Source organism: Mus musculus, chromosome 9 (assembly GCF_000001635.26).
Source record: "Mus musculus strain C57BL/6J chromosome 9, GRCm38.p6 C57BL/6J".
Classification (NCBI taxonomy): Eukaryota; Metazoa; Chordata; class Mammalia; order Rodentia; family Muridae; genus Mus; species Mus musculus.
This window is the reverse complement of record NC_000075.6, coordinates 119,922,119-119,938,510: the sequence shown is the minus strand read 5'-3', so window position 1 is coordinate 119,938,510 and position 16,392 is coordinate 119,922,119. Positions and strand designations below refer to the sequence as shown.

The 16,392-nt window shown below is 51.9% G+C and overlaps 3 protein-coding genes across 6 annotated transcripts in view; 1 reads left to right on the top strand and 2 right to left on the bottom strand.

The window, feature by feature from the left end:
- Positions 1–922, bottom strand: part of Ttc21a (tetratricopeptide repeat domain 21A) — a 31,842-nt gene extending 30,920 nt beyond the window's left edge. The window contains exon 1 of one of the 3 annotated variants that reach the window (XR_003948035.1): positions 761–921. Coding sequence is in view for 2 of the 3 variants with exons in the window: in XM_006512321.2 (XP_006512384.1) it covers positions 761–787 (27 nt within the window). In the remaining variant the exon portion in view is untranslated. Of the gene's footprint in view, positions 1–760 lie in introns of all 3 variants that reach the window. The other 2 variants (XM_006512321.2, NM_028735.3) reach the window with 2 other exon arrangements.
- Positions 923–952: 30 nt separating this feature from the next.
- Positions 953–12,838, top strand: Gorasp1 (golgi reassembly stacking protein 1). Its single transcript, NM_028976.2, has 9 exons — positions 953–1,053; positions 5,169–5,249; positions 5,687–5,890; positions 8,205–8,291; positions 8,408–8,538; positions 8,750–8,960; positions 9,548–9,698; positions 10,132–10,284; positions 10,475–12,838. Exons 1-9 carry the CDS (start codon positions 994–996, stop codon positions 10,735–10,737), a joined length of 1,341 nt encoding a protein of 446 aa, NP_083252.1. The 5' UTR covers positions 953–993; the 3' UTR covers positions 10,738–12,838.
- Positions 11,925–16,392, bottom strand: part of Wdr48 (WD repeat domain 48) — a 31,692-nt gene continuing 27,224 nt past the window's right edge. The window contains exons 17-19 of one of the 2 annotated variants that reach the window (XM_006512246.3): positions 15,817–15,893; positions 14,244–14,433; positions 11,925–13,802 (exon numbers count right to left, since the gene is read on the bottom strand). In XM_006512246.3, the coding sequence (XP_006512309.1) occupies positions 13,707–13,802; positions 14,244–14,433; positions 15,817–15,893 (363 nt within the window). In that variant the 3' untranslated portion in view covers positions 11,925–13,706. The remainder of the gene's footprint in view (positions 13,803–14,243; positions 14,434–15,816; positions 15,894–16,392) is intronic. The other variant, NM_026236.3, reaches the window with a different exon arrangement.

Genomic DNA, 16,392 nt, shown 5'->3' with positions numbered 1-16,392 from the left:
ACCCTCCCTCCCCACCTCTCCGGTGCTAGGATTAAAGGCACCTACCACCACACCTGTTTTATGGCTATCAGGGCTTGGTGCATATTCTAGGAACTGAGCCAGATCCCCAGTTACCTCAAATGATATTCTAAAGAAATGACTCTGGCTGTTGCGTGCAGTGATGTGTGGGTGGCTGCAGGTGGCACATGGGTAATGCCAGGCAGTAGTGCTGGTGCAAAGAGCCCAAGTAGAGAAACCAGGCCAGAGGTGTCTAAGGGAGAGATACATGGTGGCTCTGGAGACTTTGGAAGCTGACACTTCTCGTTAGATTAGGAACAGGGTTGGAGGTGGGCATAGACCTCATAGCAGTGGAACACAGATGGCTTAGGTGGGAGGCAGATGCGATAATGGACAGGCACGGATTGGTTTGGGGGATAGGATCAGGTCTGGGTGCTAATTTGAGGCTAGGGGTGCAGAGGACACTGAGGGGAAATGCTTTGGTTAGGGAGCTGAGGAAGATGGAAGGACTTCTAGAAGCTGCCAGAGTAGTGAACAGAGGGGTAGAGGTGGTTGGGGGGTGGAAGTAGCCTAAGAGTAGAGATGGCCAGAGGGCAGGCAGCAGGGTGGATGGTGTGGCAGAGGGTGGCCCAAGGGCAGATGGCCAGAGAAAGCAGAAAGGTAACCCCAGAGCAGAAATGGTCAGAGAGCAGAGAGCTAGCCCAGGGCAGCAGTCCTGACTGCAGAAGTAGTCCCGAGCGCAGGCGGCCCAGAGTTCACGCACCATGAGAGAGGAGTCATCGCTGCTCATGGCTGCAGCCCGGCTCAGGTGATGACCGGCTGAGCGGGATTCCCAGCTCTGGCCGCCCAATTCGCAGCCCAGCTCACGGCCGGAAGTCTAAGGCGCGCGCGTCCTTGGCAACCTGGCTGCTGGCCTGTTGCTAAGAACTGTGACATCCGGGAGGGCGTGGCCTGGCCCCACGTGACTAGGCCACGCAGCAGCGGGAGAGGGCGGCCATGGGGCTAGGGGCAAGCAGCGAGCAGCCGGCGGGCGGCGAGGGCTTCCATCTGCACGGGGTGAGCCGGGGTGGTGGAAGATCACCAGGGAGGGTTGCACAGCCCCGAGGCCTGCAGTGACCTCCCTGCATGCCTTGCGAGGCCCAGCGCGTCCAAGATCCGAGGCCCCTTCTCTAAGGAGCATTGCAAGGGGCTGGGAGAGCTCGTGGGCTTTGGGAAAGCTGCTGAAGAGGGGGTGAAGTGGCCAGAATGACTGGAGCCAGGGTGGGCATTGGGACCCCAGAGTGAAACATCCCGAGACCTAGATGGGGCCCTACGTGTCACTTGCAGGGAGGTACGAGCGAACAGGCTGCTGGGAAGTATAGTCTGGTTGATAAAGAACGCCGTATGGAGTTGGGGATAGAAAGATCTTTGAACTCAGCTCCCCTGTTTTGCCCCTTTGAAAAGCAGGTAGATGCAGAGCTGTGTGGAGGCGGGCAGGTTTGTCAGGTTGTCTGGCTGTTGGGTCAGCCTGCCTGCCTTCATTCCTTCAGACAGGATCTTGGTACTTAGTTCAAGCTGTTGTTAAACTCTCAGCTGCTCTTTCTCGGTTCCTCTTAAATCTTATCTATCTATCTATCTATCTATCTATCTATCTATCTATCTATCTATCTATTTATTTTGTGGGTGTCTCATTATGTATCCCCGACTGGCCTGGAACTTGCTATGTAGGCTAGACTGGGCTGGAACCTACAGAAATCCATCTGCGTGCGCCTGCCTCCTGAGCCATTATGCCTCTCTGGTCTATGTCAAAGGAAGTCTGGAGTCAGGGCTAGGGAAGCGGTTTCTAGCTGGAGAGCCACATTGGCTTTACAGATCAAAGTGACAAGATTTGTGCTTGGGGGTTGGCAGACATTGGGATGCATCCAACCGGGGGTGTTTTAAAACAGGTTCACGGGAAGTCAGGAGTTTGGGATCTTTGCACAAGGGCTGAGGGAAGTGAGGTGGTGGGGGTGGTGGACGGAGTGAAGGCAAGGGGGGCTGGTTAAAGGGGGACAGGTTGATCAGGTCAGAGGATGAGGACCCGTTACAGAGATGTGTTTTTGGTGTGTGTGTTGTTTTTGTTTGTGCACACGAGTGTGCAAACCAGAGGTTTTAGATCCCTTTAAGTTGGAGTTATAGGCATTTGGGAGCTGTCACACTTGCATGCTGGGGACTCAACCCAGGTCGTCTGATAGAATAATAGGCTCTTTTAACTGCTGACCTATTTCTCCAGTCCCTTTGTTTGTTTGCTTGTTTTTTCTTTGAGACAGGGTTTCTCTATGTAGCCCTGGCTGTCCTGGAACTCACTCTGTAGATCAGACTGGCCTTGAACTCAGAAATCTGCCTGCCTCTGCCTCCCAAGTGCTGGGATTAAAGGTGTGTGCCACCACTGCCCGGCTGTTTTTGATGTAGGATGGCCTTGAGCTCTTGATACTTCCCGAATCCCAGGATTACAATGTGCACGAGTATACCTAGCTATAGACATGTTTTTGAATATATATTCTATGCCAGGCAGAGCTTCAGGCACTAGAGATAACATGGTAGACAAAGTACTCATATTTGGAAATCAAACAGGGGAGAAGGAAGGCCATAAAGAGCTATGTGGAATAGGATGTGGTGGCTCATCCCTGGAATACCAGCATTAGACGCAAAGGCAGGAGGACTCCCAAGTTTGAGGCCAGTTTAAGTTATACATCAAGGCTCTTATCTCAAAAACATACACAGTGAGCTGAAGAGATGGCTCAGCAGTCACGGACACTTGACTTCTAGGAAGCCCAGGGTGACTTGGTATTATGTGCGTGTGCGTGCATGCATGCACAAACTGAAGGTCATGACATTGGGTTGTCCACATCTGCCCGTAAGTCCAGCTCCAGGGGACCCAGGGTCCTCTTCTGACTTCCATAGGCACCTCCCCACCCCATACACACAGGGCATCTGTATACCCTGGCACACATGAACACAAAATTTTCTTTTGTTTTTTCAAGGTAGGGTTTTTTTTTTTTTTAAGCCTTGGCTGTCTTGGAACTACCTCAGAGATACACTTGCCTCTGCCTACTGAGTGCTGGGATTAAAGGCGTGCGACACCACTGCCCGGCTACATAAATCTTAACCACACAGCAACGGCACTGAGCTCCTTCTCCAGGTCCTAGACTTGGCATTTTATTTTATTTGATATTTATTATATGGAGCTGTGGAGGATTTTTGTTGTTGTTTTTAGATTTATTTTCATTTTATGTTTAAGGTATGTATGTATGTATGTACACTGTGTCTGGTGTCTACAGAGGTCAGATAAGGGGATTGCAGTCAGATGGTTGCGAGCCACCCTGTGGGTGCTGGGAACTGAACCTAGGTTCTCTACAAGAGCAGTCCAGCCTCTGTTGGGACATTGTAAGTGGAGGGGTGACATGTTTTACACACACACACACACACACACACACACACACACACACACACTCATGCATGTGTGAAATGGCATGCGTGTGTAGAGGTCAGTGGAACTTGGGTTTGAATGACTCTTTCACAGAGGTTGCCTAAGACCATTGGAATTTTTTTTTTTTTAAACAAAATCTCGATTGTTCAATTTTACCCATGAAAACTTGGGAGCCAGATGCTGGGGTGAAACCCTGCTAGCTCAGAGAGACAGAGAAAGTACCCAGCTGACCTTCTCCCTCAGCCTTGGCCCCAGCAGCAATGCCCTCTCACACTGTCTCAAAAAACCTCTTTCAAACCGAATATCCTTTCCTACTTCGTATGTATCTCTCTGTCCAACCTCCTGACCCCATCTTAGTCTAAATAATCCTATGCCCAGGTCATGTCAACTGGTTGCTTGTTCTACCTCTTAACCTTTGGTTGGCTGTATTTAATCCTGTTTATAATATTCAAGCAGAAAGCTCTCGGATTAAAGGTGTGTGCCAAGGCTGAGTCACACAACAACTAAAAGCAGATTTTCCGGTAAATTAACACAGTCTCGGGGTCCACAGTGTGTTAAGTGTCCTGTAACAGGAAAACTCAGACATTTACATTATGATTCAGCACAGTAGCAAGATTAGTTATGAAGTAGTAATACAATTTTATGGGGTCAGCACAACACAAGGAACTGTATAAAAGGTTAACAGCATTGGGAAGGTTGAGAACTAAAGGAACCCTGAAGCAGGGACCCCTGAGGGATGGAGCAGGACTAGGAGTCCCCAAACAGTCCAGGAATGCTTGCCCTTGGACTTGGCCAAGCCCCCACCATAGGCCCACTCCCACTAGAGGCCGTGGCAGCTCTAGCAAGTGCCACTCAGGGACTCAGTTGCTGTTGCTGTCCGGGAGTTTTTATGCCGGGGCAAACTGGCCTTGAACTAAAGGCACCTGTAACACTTGGTTCTCTTCAGGCTCCTGAAGAGTTCTGCAGCTTGGGGAATCTAGTGTAGGTATCTAGGATCTGAGGTCACCTGAGTCCTGTGCCCTGTCATCGGCACTGTTACCTTGGGGCCTGGTTGATGCCTGGCCCAAGAAGTTCATAGCAAAAGGCTTGAGTCAAAGGCCTAGGTGCATCTCTGGAGTTCAGGACCTGGGGTAAAGGTTGCCTTGTTTGAGCAAGGCCCTGTAGGTGGGGCCTGGCGATGTGTTCCTGGTACAGCTTGTGATGGGGGAGCTGGCTGTACTTTGGAGACAGCAGTAAGTTAGTAATTGAGAGGGGCAGGGAGCACCGAGAGCAGGGGTGGGGAGCACCGAGAGCAGGGGTGGGTGCAGCTGAGCGCATGTCCTGACCCTGGGATCCGCTCTCCTTCACTGTCAGCCTGTCCCTGCCTGCTCAACTGGAGCTAGGCAGCTACTCAGGGTCTAGGCGCTTCAGAATCTGGCCACAGGCTGCCTTGCCCAGCCCTTATAGCAAGGTCTGGCTGCATTTCTCCTGCGTGTCTGGGCTTTCCTGCCCAATCCCAGTTTTGGGGTGGGGGTGGGGTGATATCCTTTAGGTGCCCCTTACTCCAGGGCTATCTGAGTCCTTTCTGGAAGCATTCGCGTATCACGGTTGGGAAACTTATGTCAGGGAAGGAGGTGAGTGGGGGGGTGGGTGAGCAGAGCAGTCTGCGGAGGTGAGACCTTCCCACTGGTCCAGGGTGGGGGCTGGGCTCCTTGGGCCGTGACGCACCTCTGCTCTGGAACAGGTACAAGAGAACTCGCCGGCCCAGCAGGCAGGCCTGGAGCCCTACTTCGACTTCATCATCACCATCGGGCACTCGAGGCTGGTGAGGCTCCCCACTGCCCCGTCCCCACAGGCTGCTCCTGTTCGCTTCTGCCTCCTTTTTTCTTCCCCTGTGACCAGGGCCACAGAGGGACATTTGGAGGCATCCAGCAGGCCTAAGAAGGCTGCCTTTCAAGACATATGAGGCCTTAGGATGTGGCCCTAAGAGGCCTTTTGCTTGCTTTGTTAGTTTTCTGGAAGGCTTGGGGACCAAAGCTTGGGGTGCCTGAACTGGGTGATGCTGGCTCAGGTGCTGCCTGGAGCTGGGTGGTGGCTGTGGTGGCTGCAGGCCCAAACCTAGCCTGTGAAGCCGGGCCCAGCAATCGTTTCAGTTTGCCCTCACACCCTGTGCTCCATGCCTCTCAGTCCCTGACCAGTCTAAGGGTTCTGGCCCAGGGGTGGGAGGTCTCAGACAGAGCCAGCTCCTCCCTGACCCTGCAGAACAAGGAGAACGACACGCTGAAGGCATTGCTGAAGGCCAATGTGGAGAAGCCGGTGAAGCTGGAGGTATTCAACATGAAGACCATGAAGGTGCGCGAGGTAGAGGTGGTGCCCAGCAACATGTGGGGCGGCCAGGGCCTCCTGGGAGCCAGCGTGCGCTTCTGTAGCTTCCGCAGGGCCAGCGAACACGTGTGGCATGTGCTGGTGAGTCCTGGTAGGGTGTGTGGAGTGGGCGGGGTCTGGCACACAGGAGCAGGATGGCCAGGGCTGATGGGTGGGGCAGGGATCAGAGGGCAGTGCTGTGGGATCTAGTTTTGTTCCAGTGTCCTCAGAGGACAGCGGGTGGATCGGTGCTTTTGTTAACCGTGTGACCTTGGGCATACTTGTTTCATGTTACTGTTTTGGGACAGGGTTGGAATTCACTATGTGTAGCCAGATTGGCCATAAACCTGCAGAGACCTCTAGCCTCTGTCTCCTGAGTGCAGGGACTAAAACTGTGTGCTAGCACACAGTCCACAATCTAACCCTAGGCTGCACTGCTTGCTCCACTGGCCTCAGAAGAAGCAAGTGGATCTTACTGAGTTCAAGGCCGGCCAGACCTGCATAGAGAGTTCCAGGTTGGCCAAAGCTACATAGTGAGACCCTATTTCAAAAAAATTTAAAGAAAACCATCTCCCTGCCAAGAGAGTTTATGGCAGAGTGAAGTGTAAGCGTTGAGGTCCTGGGTCTGGATCCCCAGCAGCTATGAAAAAGCCAGGACAGCAGCATTCAGCAAGGACACTGTGTAGAGTGACAGAGGACACCTGGCCACCACACTTACTCACTCAAAATTGGGGGGTGGAGGGTACCAAGGTAAAGGTCCTTGCCAACAGGCCTGGCAACCTGCGTTCACTTGCCTTGCTGCCTGAGCCCAGGCACGCCTCTGATAGACTGGAAGCTAAGCACAAGGCTCCCTCCCTGGAAGGCTGCTGGAGCCTGGGTGTCCTACACATGGCCTGTGGCCACGAGCGGCAAGGACAGTCCTAACACAGTCCAACCCAAAGCCATAAACTGCTAAAACCATTACGAGGGGCCTTGCGGAGTGTTCACCTGTACTGGAGTTCAAGCTCCGGAAGCCAGGTGGTGTGCACTTGTGACTGGCTAGGGACAGGCGAGATGGGCAGCTCCCAGGAACTCACTGCCAGGCATGGAGTCTAATTGCTAAGCTCCGGCCAAAGAGAGAATGCCTCAAAGGAGGTGAACAAGATTCCCAATGATGACACCCAAGGATATCTTGGCCTCCACAGGCACACACAGAATGAGCACATGTACACAGGCACACACACACACACACACACACACACACACACACACACACACACAGCGAGAAAAAGAGCACGTGTCCACAGGCACACACTTTTTTTTTAATGATTGGCTATGGAGATAGCTTAATGCATGAATAATGTCAATCAAACCTGAATTCAGTCCCCAGGAACCCACACTGTGGAAGGACTGTTGTCCTCTGACCTCCACGTATGCCAGGGCACACGTGCACCCACACAAGTAAGTGTGGTGGTGTTTGTAAACAAAAGCAAAGCACTAATTCTGAGGTGTGGCTTGTAAGGAGGCTGTGTGGTTCTGTAGCATGAGCTTCGAGATGGCAGCATCCTGCCTGCTACACCATCACACCAAGTAAAGAGAGGCAGGCTCTTGGAACCCACAAGAGCATATGACCCAAAACAAGTAGCCACCCCAAGCCAGAAGCTGGACAGCCCTGCCACGACCACACTGCTCTTGAGGGCTCCGGAGTCGGCCTTGTCAGCCCTTTGTGCACGGGCACGCCTTTGCACGCAGACCGCAAAGATTCTGCAGAGGCAGCTAGAACCCAACCAGCAAGCCTTCCCAGCAGGGGCACCTTCCCTCCATAGAACAGGAGACTGACCATTGCAGGGCTCTGGTGTACCACCGATACACACAGTGTCAGGTGGGCATATGAGTCTGAGAGCTAAGGCTAACATGTGGGGCAGCTCAGCCACTGAGATTCATTCCTGTACCCGTTATATAGCAACAGGCCAGAGAAACTACTATGCCATCTTTATCTATCTTGGCTGGAACAGCACTAAACACTGCAGCAGGCTTCTGGTGGTTCATGCTGGCCCACCCTTCAAATAAGGAACAAAGCCACGGGGGCTGCACAGGCAGCTCACAACCATCTGCAACTCCAGTCCCAGGGGACCCAAGGTCCTCTTGTGGCCTCCAGGAGCACTGCACACATGTGGTGCACAGATAAACATGCAGATAAAATGCCCATATATACAAAGTAATAAAATTTAAAAGAAACTAAGGTCCAGAGTTAAGAATGCCCAAGAGTGCTGCCATCTGTTCACCAGGCAGTAACTTGGGGGAGGGGAGAAACTTGGGCCCTGTGGAGAAGTCTTTCTTGAGGCCCTGCTGGGCAATAGAGGGCAAGTGTCCCCTCCCTAGAGAAGCCTCTTCTCTCTGCTTAGCGTTGAATCTTAGTTTATCATTCTCACTTCAGGATGTGGAGCCCTCTTCACCTGCTGCCTTGGCCGGCCTGTGCCCTTACACAGACTACATAGTTGGCTCTGACCAGATTCTCCAGGAGGTAAAGAACCCATGGCGTGCTTGTTTCCAGGTCCCCTGAAGGGCTGTGGGCAGACGCGTTGCACTTGTGTCTCAATGCTGGGAACACCCCTCCAACAGACACTGTCTTTCTCCTAGTCAGAAGACTTCTTTACTCTCATTGAGTCCCATGAGGGGAAGCCTCTGAAGCTGATGGTGTATAACTCGGAGTCCGACTCCTGCCGGGAGGTGACTGTGACTCCCAATGCAGCCTGGGGTGGAGAGGGCAGGTACTTCCTGGGGTCAGAGGGCTACAGGGCGAGGTGGGTGGGCTGTCCTAGTGGGCATGGGCTCCTGGCATCCCTTGGAGGAAACAGCCCGGACCGCTCATCCTTGCCCAGGATCCTTGCTCAGTCACTGTTGCTGGTTGGGGGAGGGTTATATAGGTAGGGAGGGCTGAAGTGTGGGCTACCCTGATGGAACACATCTGGCTTTCCACAGTCTGGGGTGTGGTATTGGTTATGGGTACCTGCATCGGATCCCAACGCAACCCTCCAGCCAGCACAAGAAGCCACCCGGTGCCACACCACCTGGCACTCCAGCTACGACCTCACAACTTACTGCCTTTCCTCTTGGTGCCCCACCACCTTGGCCTATCCCTCAGGACTCTTCTGGCCCAGAGTTGGGTTCCAGGCAGAGTGACTTCATGGAGGTATGTGGGAGCACCTGTCAGGCCAGGGAAGAGAGGAGTGTCTGGGGCATTGGGCCTGCCACCTAGAGGCTATCTAGGGACCGTAGAAACACTGTTTGTGGGCCTGTGAGTTCCTTGATGTTAGGGGGCCCATCTGCTTCTAGCATATAGAAGTAGAGAGGCTCTGCTTGAGTAAAACATGCTTTTGGCTCTATTGTCCTCGAGTGGAGGTGAGGCACAGGTAGTCATTTATGAGTTGGAAACTGTGACTCAGCGATGGGGAGAACCTTGTGCCGCAGTGAGGTGGGGGCAGCCAGGCCAGTGCTAGACATGGTAGGCCGCATGGTCCCCATTTGCACCTGGATTCAAGGGAGGTTCAGAGAACAGGGGCATTACCTGTGGGTACCTGGGGATCCCCTCGGGGAGCGGCAGAAAGCTTCCCCAGTATGTGTTTGTAGGGAGGATCTGGCTGGCCTCCCATCACGGGGAGGAAGGGCAGTGCTTGCCGTGCAAGGGCTCTAGTTAGGTTGAAGTGAACATCTGTGCACCGGAGGTTTCTAGGCACTGGCCTAACTAACCCTCAGTTTCTCCCTTCCTGGTACCTCTAGGCCCTACCACAAGTCCCTGGTAGCTTTATGGAGGGACAGCTCCTTGGGCCTGGGAGTCCCAGCCATGGCGCTGCTGACTGTGGGGGATGCCTGCGTGCTATGGAGATCCCGCTTCAGCCTCCACCTCCAGTGCAGCGGGTCATGGACCCAGGTATGGGGCAGGTCCTGAAAGAGACTGCAGTACCTAGAGCCCTGATGCTAAAGTGGGCTACAGGCTCACAGCTGGACTTGCACAGCAGTGCCCCAGCTTTCCTCAGGACCTGCTAGCCTCTGTCAGTCCAGTCCAGAGTAGAGGAGGCCCACTCTGGGTGACTTGGTAGATAGAGGTAAAGCAGGATTTGGGCCAACTGCCATGGTATTACTCCATGATGTTCAGCTCTGGGTTCTTTCTGTCCCTTAGACACAGGTGGTGGGAGTCTCGATGGGGTTGGAGGGAAGGCATCTGTGGGGCTGAGGGCGAGCTAGGTAGCCCAGGAATATGGCAGAGGGAAGGCAGGCTCCCATATCTCCAGTAGTTGGAGGTTTTTTGTTTTGTTTTTTTTTTTTTTTGCGAGCAAAGAACTGGGTTTGCTTTCCCTCTCCAGGCTTCCTGGATGTATCAGGCATGTCCCTCCTGGACAGCAGCAACATAAGCGTGTGCCCCAGCCTGTCATCTTCCACAGTGCTGACCTCCACAGCTGTTTCAGTCTCAGGACCAGAGGACATTGGTTCTAGCAGCAGTTCTCACGAGCGGGGTGGTGAGTGGCCTTTAGTGATGCCGTCTGAGAAATCCTGTGTTTGGGGAGGGCTGCCCCGAGTTCCCTAGGTGGGCTAGAGGTTGGCTGTATCAAGGGATTCACATGAGTGACTTCCTCTGACTCCACCAAAGCCTGGGCTGCAGGGGTCATCACCGAGGGTGGGTCTCCTCAGCCCCACTTCATGTTTCAGGTGAAGCCACGTGGTCAGGGTCAGAGTTTGAGATCTCCTTCCCAGACAGTCCAGGTGCCCAGGCCCAGGCGGACCACCTGCCCCGGCTGACTCTCCCCGATGGCCTCACATCTGCGGCCTCACCTGAAGAAGGGCTGTCTGCAGAGCTGCTGGAAGCACAGACTGAGGAGCCGGCAGACACAGCCAGCCTGGATTGCAGGGCAGAGACTGAGGGGAGAGCCAGCCAAGCGCAGGCCACCCCAGATCCAGAGCCTGGGCTGTGAGAACACCCCTGGTGACATTTGGTGTGGCTTAGCTGGGTAGCTCTCTAGGCTGCAGGCTCTTGTGAGGCACGGGCATTGCTACAATACATACATGGTCCTGGGTCGAAGGGACAGCACACCCGAGCAGCAACCAGCTTCTGTAGAGGCAGGTGACGGAATCTAGACTGTCAATGAAGCATCGATGCCCCATCACAATATCCAGGTGAAGATGGGGCGAGGGACAAGAGGCTGTGTCCATAGGCAGCCACACCTGTACTGAGGAAGACCCTAAGTCCCAATGCCCTTCCTCACTCTAATCCTTACACTGGATGAGCGAGGTGGTATATCTGGCCACTTTATTTCTTAGGATGGGAAATTCTAGGGATTTACCTTCAGAGGGATCTACCTCCGCTAGCTGTTCACAGCCCCAGGGGGAGGTACAAAGGAGCTTACACTCCAGTTCTTGGGTCCTATGACGCTCCCTTCAGCCCTCACGTAGACAGCTGGCTCTGGTGGCAGACGGGTCAAACTACGCTTCCTGTCAAAACCCCTCCACCTGCCCGTGCTCAGGGTTCTTCTCCTGAAGAGCTGGAAAAGGCCCCTCCCACCTGTCCTCAGCGTAAGGGAAAGGAGCCTTTACAGGCTCAGTCTCCGAGAGGACAGCTGCACCGCTGCCTTGCTACAGATGGTGCCAGGCATGTCCTCTGCAGCCCCAGTTCCATGTCCTTTGCCAATCACTGTAAGCTGCCTTTGGTCTTCTTTTCCAGCCTCTTTGTTCCATCATCCACAGACCATGTAACTGTCTGTTCAGGGTACTTAGGCTGGTAAGCCAAGGACTCTGTTCCAAGAAGCACAGGCCAAATGGTTCAGTGGGCCAGGTCCTGGATGGGCAAACAGAACCCAAAGCACTAGGAATACATTTATAGCCAGGCCTGTGAGGCCCCCGCTCCCCAGGGGCCACTGAGAGGCCTGAGGCCGTACAACATGGCTTACCACAGGGCTGCTCTGGGGCCAGCTCAATTTAGCTGTGGTTAGGCACTCTGACCCCCAGCTGCCTTCATTGGAAGGTTCTGCTCCCCAGGACCCCATGTGGGGTGAAACGGAGGCTGATGCTGTTTCAAGTATGAACCCCCAGATGGTTTCTTTCCCTGTAATCTGCTATGGGGAAAGTGACAAGTGAAAAAATAAACATGTCCAGCACACTGAAGTGTTTGTAACTAAAGCTTTATTCTATACAACCCGAGATACAGACTCTGCCCCTTTGGCGTTGCAGACTGTCCAGTTTTCTGGAAACTTAGTACTGATTTTTGACTAGCTGGGGAAAAAATTACAACCATGCTGGGGTAAACTCCTCCATAGGGGCACAACTGCCTGTGGATCAGTACTGCGCCAGTGAACCAACCAGCAAACCCTACGCTTAGTGCAGAGGCCCCTCCTGCAAACACGACCACCCCACCCCCTGCTTTTACTTTATAGCTATCACTAAAAAATATGCACCAAAAGTGCACCGATGTGTCCAGCATAGAAAGGACTTCTGTAGAAAAGCTGGCTACTCTAGGGCGGAGAATGGTTTAACACTGGCAAGTGTTCTTGCTCACTTGAGGGTATGGAAGCCATGGCCTGTCTGTGTTCCAGAGTTAAGTGAGGGGACCCTGTTCTGCAGTCAATTTGTAAGGGACAGATCTGGGCCCCTCAGCTGTTCCCTGCAGGACCTGTGAGATAGAGAGAAAACATCTTTCTTCCCCAAGCCCCCCTCCCCTGTGCTCCTGTGGGCAGGGACCACACACACAAGGCAGGAGCAGACGGACGGATGGGGAAAGCTGCACCCCCCACCCCCAAGGCACGTGTGCTTCCGCTGTGCTCAAAGGTTCATCTCCTGCAGCTTCACGGGCTGGACCATTTGTCTGAATGTAAATGACCTTGGGAAGAATCCAAAGTAGTTTTTGCCAAAAGTTGAAGTGTTTATCCCCAATAAGTTAATATTCTGTACAAGATCCAAGTGAGTCTATGAAAGCTTTTGACTGTTAGAAAGACGGCAGAAAGACCTGGACGAAGGCGTAACAAAAGCCCGTGTATAAAACTGGAAAAACAAACATGAACCACAATATAAATATCAAACCAACTCACTGTGAGATCTTTTTACTCTAGTAACATAAACTTTAGGTAGCATCTGAATGAAACTGCAACTTCAGCATGGCCGTAAGTTCTGACAGTTGTCGTGCTGCTCACGCGGAGCAGGAAGCTGTGGCTTCGCTGGCTTTGCCCGCGAGGAAGACTGGCGGAAGGAGTGGCCACAGCAGCTTGGGCTATCGGACAGCCAGGGCGCCATGGGCAGCACTGCGCAGCACAGGCTGTGGGTGGCAGCCTGCAGGTCCACGTGCTGCGCAGGCTCCAGCCCTGGAGTTGCAGGTCTTCCTACAAGAGCACAGCTGAGACGTGGCATTTCAAAAGTAGCCCAACATGGTCATTTCTCAGGAAATGGGCTGGCTCTTGAATTGTGCAACAGTGATTTCCATTAAAAATAACTCTTACATAGTGAAAACAACTTGTTTTTTTTTATATAATGACAAATTTGGAAAAAGCCTTCATAGGTACTGCATGAGTGGAATGTACTTGGAAAAGCTGCAGAGCCTGTGGGTTTGAAACTGAAACATGGCGACTGATGTGGCCCCGCTGATGTTCTCTAACAAGTGCTAAGAGACAAAGGGGGGTCCTTCAAAAGGAGTCAGCGAAGTCTGCACTGGCCTGTTGTAGATTCTCTGTACATCTCCCCGGACAGTGCCAGGGGCTTGTCCTTGCACTCTTGAGTCCCTGGGGACACCTTAATCTATGCATGGAGCCTGGTTTCTATATTACATCTCCATTAGTCACGTCACCAAATAGGCCGGTTGGAGGTCTTGCTCCCGTAGGACGTGGTGGGCTTCCTAGGACTACTCTTGGGGCCACAGAGAAAGGTGGTTGGTGAAGAACCCAGGAGCATGGGCCCACCCTCACGTGGACTTCTGACGGTAATGGAGGGTGAGGTCCCCACCACTCTTCCATATGAAGTGCTTTACTGTCCGAAGGTCCATATTTGGGTCCAAAACCTGAATAGCCAAAGTGCATTGAGAATGTCAACATCACTAACAGCTAAAGTTAACCAGGGACTCTGCCAGGTGGTCCAGCTTGCTCCCCACTGTGTCTAGGAGCCTGGTTTTTGCTTCCATACATGGAATCTGAAATGTGTACCTCTGCGGCTCACCAGCTCAACCCTGCCTGATGACAGAGTGCTTGTCTTGGTTGTAATTCATCGCTTCTCCACCCACCTCTACTCCAAGTTCTTTACTGTGACAGATAGCACCAGTTTACCCAGCACAGCCCTACTATGAGCATCTGGAAATCTGTCCTTTCCCAAGTACCTCCCTCAGGAGAGGGAGCTTCAGGTGTGCTGAAGAAAGTTTCCAAGAGACACAGCTCTCCAGACACCTGAGAGGCCACAAAGCACGTGGTCTGTGACTTTATGGGCCCCTCTGCATGGGTCCACTTACCTGGTCCTGGCACAGAAGTTCAATTTTCTCCTCTGCCAATACCGCGATGTCCTCCTCCTTCTCCTGCTCTGGCTTTTCATTATTAGAAGAGCTGGTGGTTTGGGACTCATTGTCCAGGTTGATAATCTTCTCGTAGACGTGCTCCATCACCTTCCGGACCTGCAGCATGTCACTGGCAGACAGCCTGTCTCTAGAAAAGATGGGTTTTCATATCAAAAATCTCTTATTATTTTTCATTTGTGTCAATATCTCAAGATAAATATAAACAGACATCTGAAATCAATACATGTTTTCAGTCATTGCTCCGAATCACTTGAAATCTGTCAGGAGAGATCCTGTGGTGCCTTCGAGGGCTCATGCACACACAACAGCCACTTGTACTATATGCCTCCAAGCCCTCGGCTAAAGCCTGGGTAGACCCACCAGTTAAGGACCAAGGGCTCAGTGTTATCTCCTACTGCTGTGCCTTCAACTAGGAGACAATGAATACCCCAGGCTAGACATTAAGCCACAGCTTGCTCAGACCACAAACCCAGCATTACACAACTGAAGTCCCTCACTTTTAAGCCCTTATCTCTGATATCAGTAAACTACTATCCTATCTCACAGCTACAGGTCAAACTGTTCAAGGATCTTCAAGTGGAGTCATTAAATCCACTTGAAGTGGCGTCTACGGCTTGCTGAAGTGATCCAATGCGTGCATGTGGAGGAGGTGGAGGGGCAGGCGGAAGTGTGGGTTGGACACTATGTTTCAGTATTACAGAGGTTTGTCCTCATTTGCTGGGTCACCAGGAACTTGTCCTCTGTGTGAGCTTGGGAATCCCTCTGACAGTTTTAACAGCCTCGTTGATTTCACTCGCTAGCCATACACACCGATTATGGTTCAGACTCCAAGTCCTCTGCTGTAAGCTTGTCTTTGAGCCATATCTACCTAGCAGGAATTAGTGGAACTGCACTCTGTGACCTGGCATTGAAATTCCGAGTCAGGAAGCCTCTGACTCAGCTGTATCGTTTCACGCCATCCTATGTATGGGAGCACACATCTCTATACCATTTCTGGTACCCGAGCAAGGTCCTGTTTGGGAAGTCTGTCTTTGGGTACTCCACCCATCCATGTGTGTTCAGGTGAGATTTCTTGTCCTCCTAGAAGGCTCTGTTCAGAGCTGGTTTGCTCCCACTTTCATCCTTTCCTAAGGTCTGTGAAAGCAGCCACTACACACAGGTTTTTATCCTCAAAGGAACTGTTTGGTTTGGAGACTGTGGATCCCCTCTGTTTACCTCCTAAGAACTGGGATTATAGGTGTGTGCCATCACACATGGCTACATGGTCTTGCTATGTAGTCTTGGCTGGCCTGGAACTCACCATTCTACTGCCCAGGCTGGCCCCTGCCTCTGCCTCCAAGTGCTAAGATTTAAAAGGCAGTGTCAGCAACTATGGGTTAAACTTAATTTTGAGAGGAGACAAAACCCAAAGCAATGGCCTTCAACCTAGCACCTGCCTCCATCTGATAAAGGGAGCTAAAGGACAGAGGCACCGCAGTGACCAGCGCACGGAAGCACAGCAGTTACTTACTTTTTTAAAGTTTTTGCTCCTGAAGATGCATGAGGTTGGAGGTAGAAAGGAATTTTGTTGAATTTGGGCATATTTTTCTGAAATATTAAAAGTTTAAGAGGTATAATAGTTTCTGTTAGCTGATAAAACTAAAATGTTATCAAAAGGAAAACAATTTACAAATAACCATTTTTACAATAAAAGTGACTTTTAGTGAAATTTATAGTAAGTTATCAATAGAAGTATGCCTTAAGAGAAAATTTCTCAGCAAGTATGCTTAGTTTACAATAAAAATAGATGAAGACAAATTATATATAGTAGTCAACAACAGTGGCACAGCTCTTCTTAAGTTATCATTTAAGGCAGCACAGGAAAACAAACCTACATTTTTAAAGTTCCATAAATCAAAATATCTGATGATTGCAGTGTTTTGAGAACACCCCAGAACGTTCACCTTTGAGCAGACACTTGGGCACTGATGGCCCATCGTCCACTGGAGAGGCTATCAGGCCCTCCTACCATCTACCTCTTCCTCAGACAGAGGGAGGGCTACCGTGACAGCTGAAATGATCCAGCCAGTTTTGGAACACAGCTCAT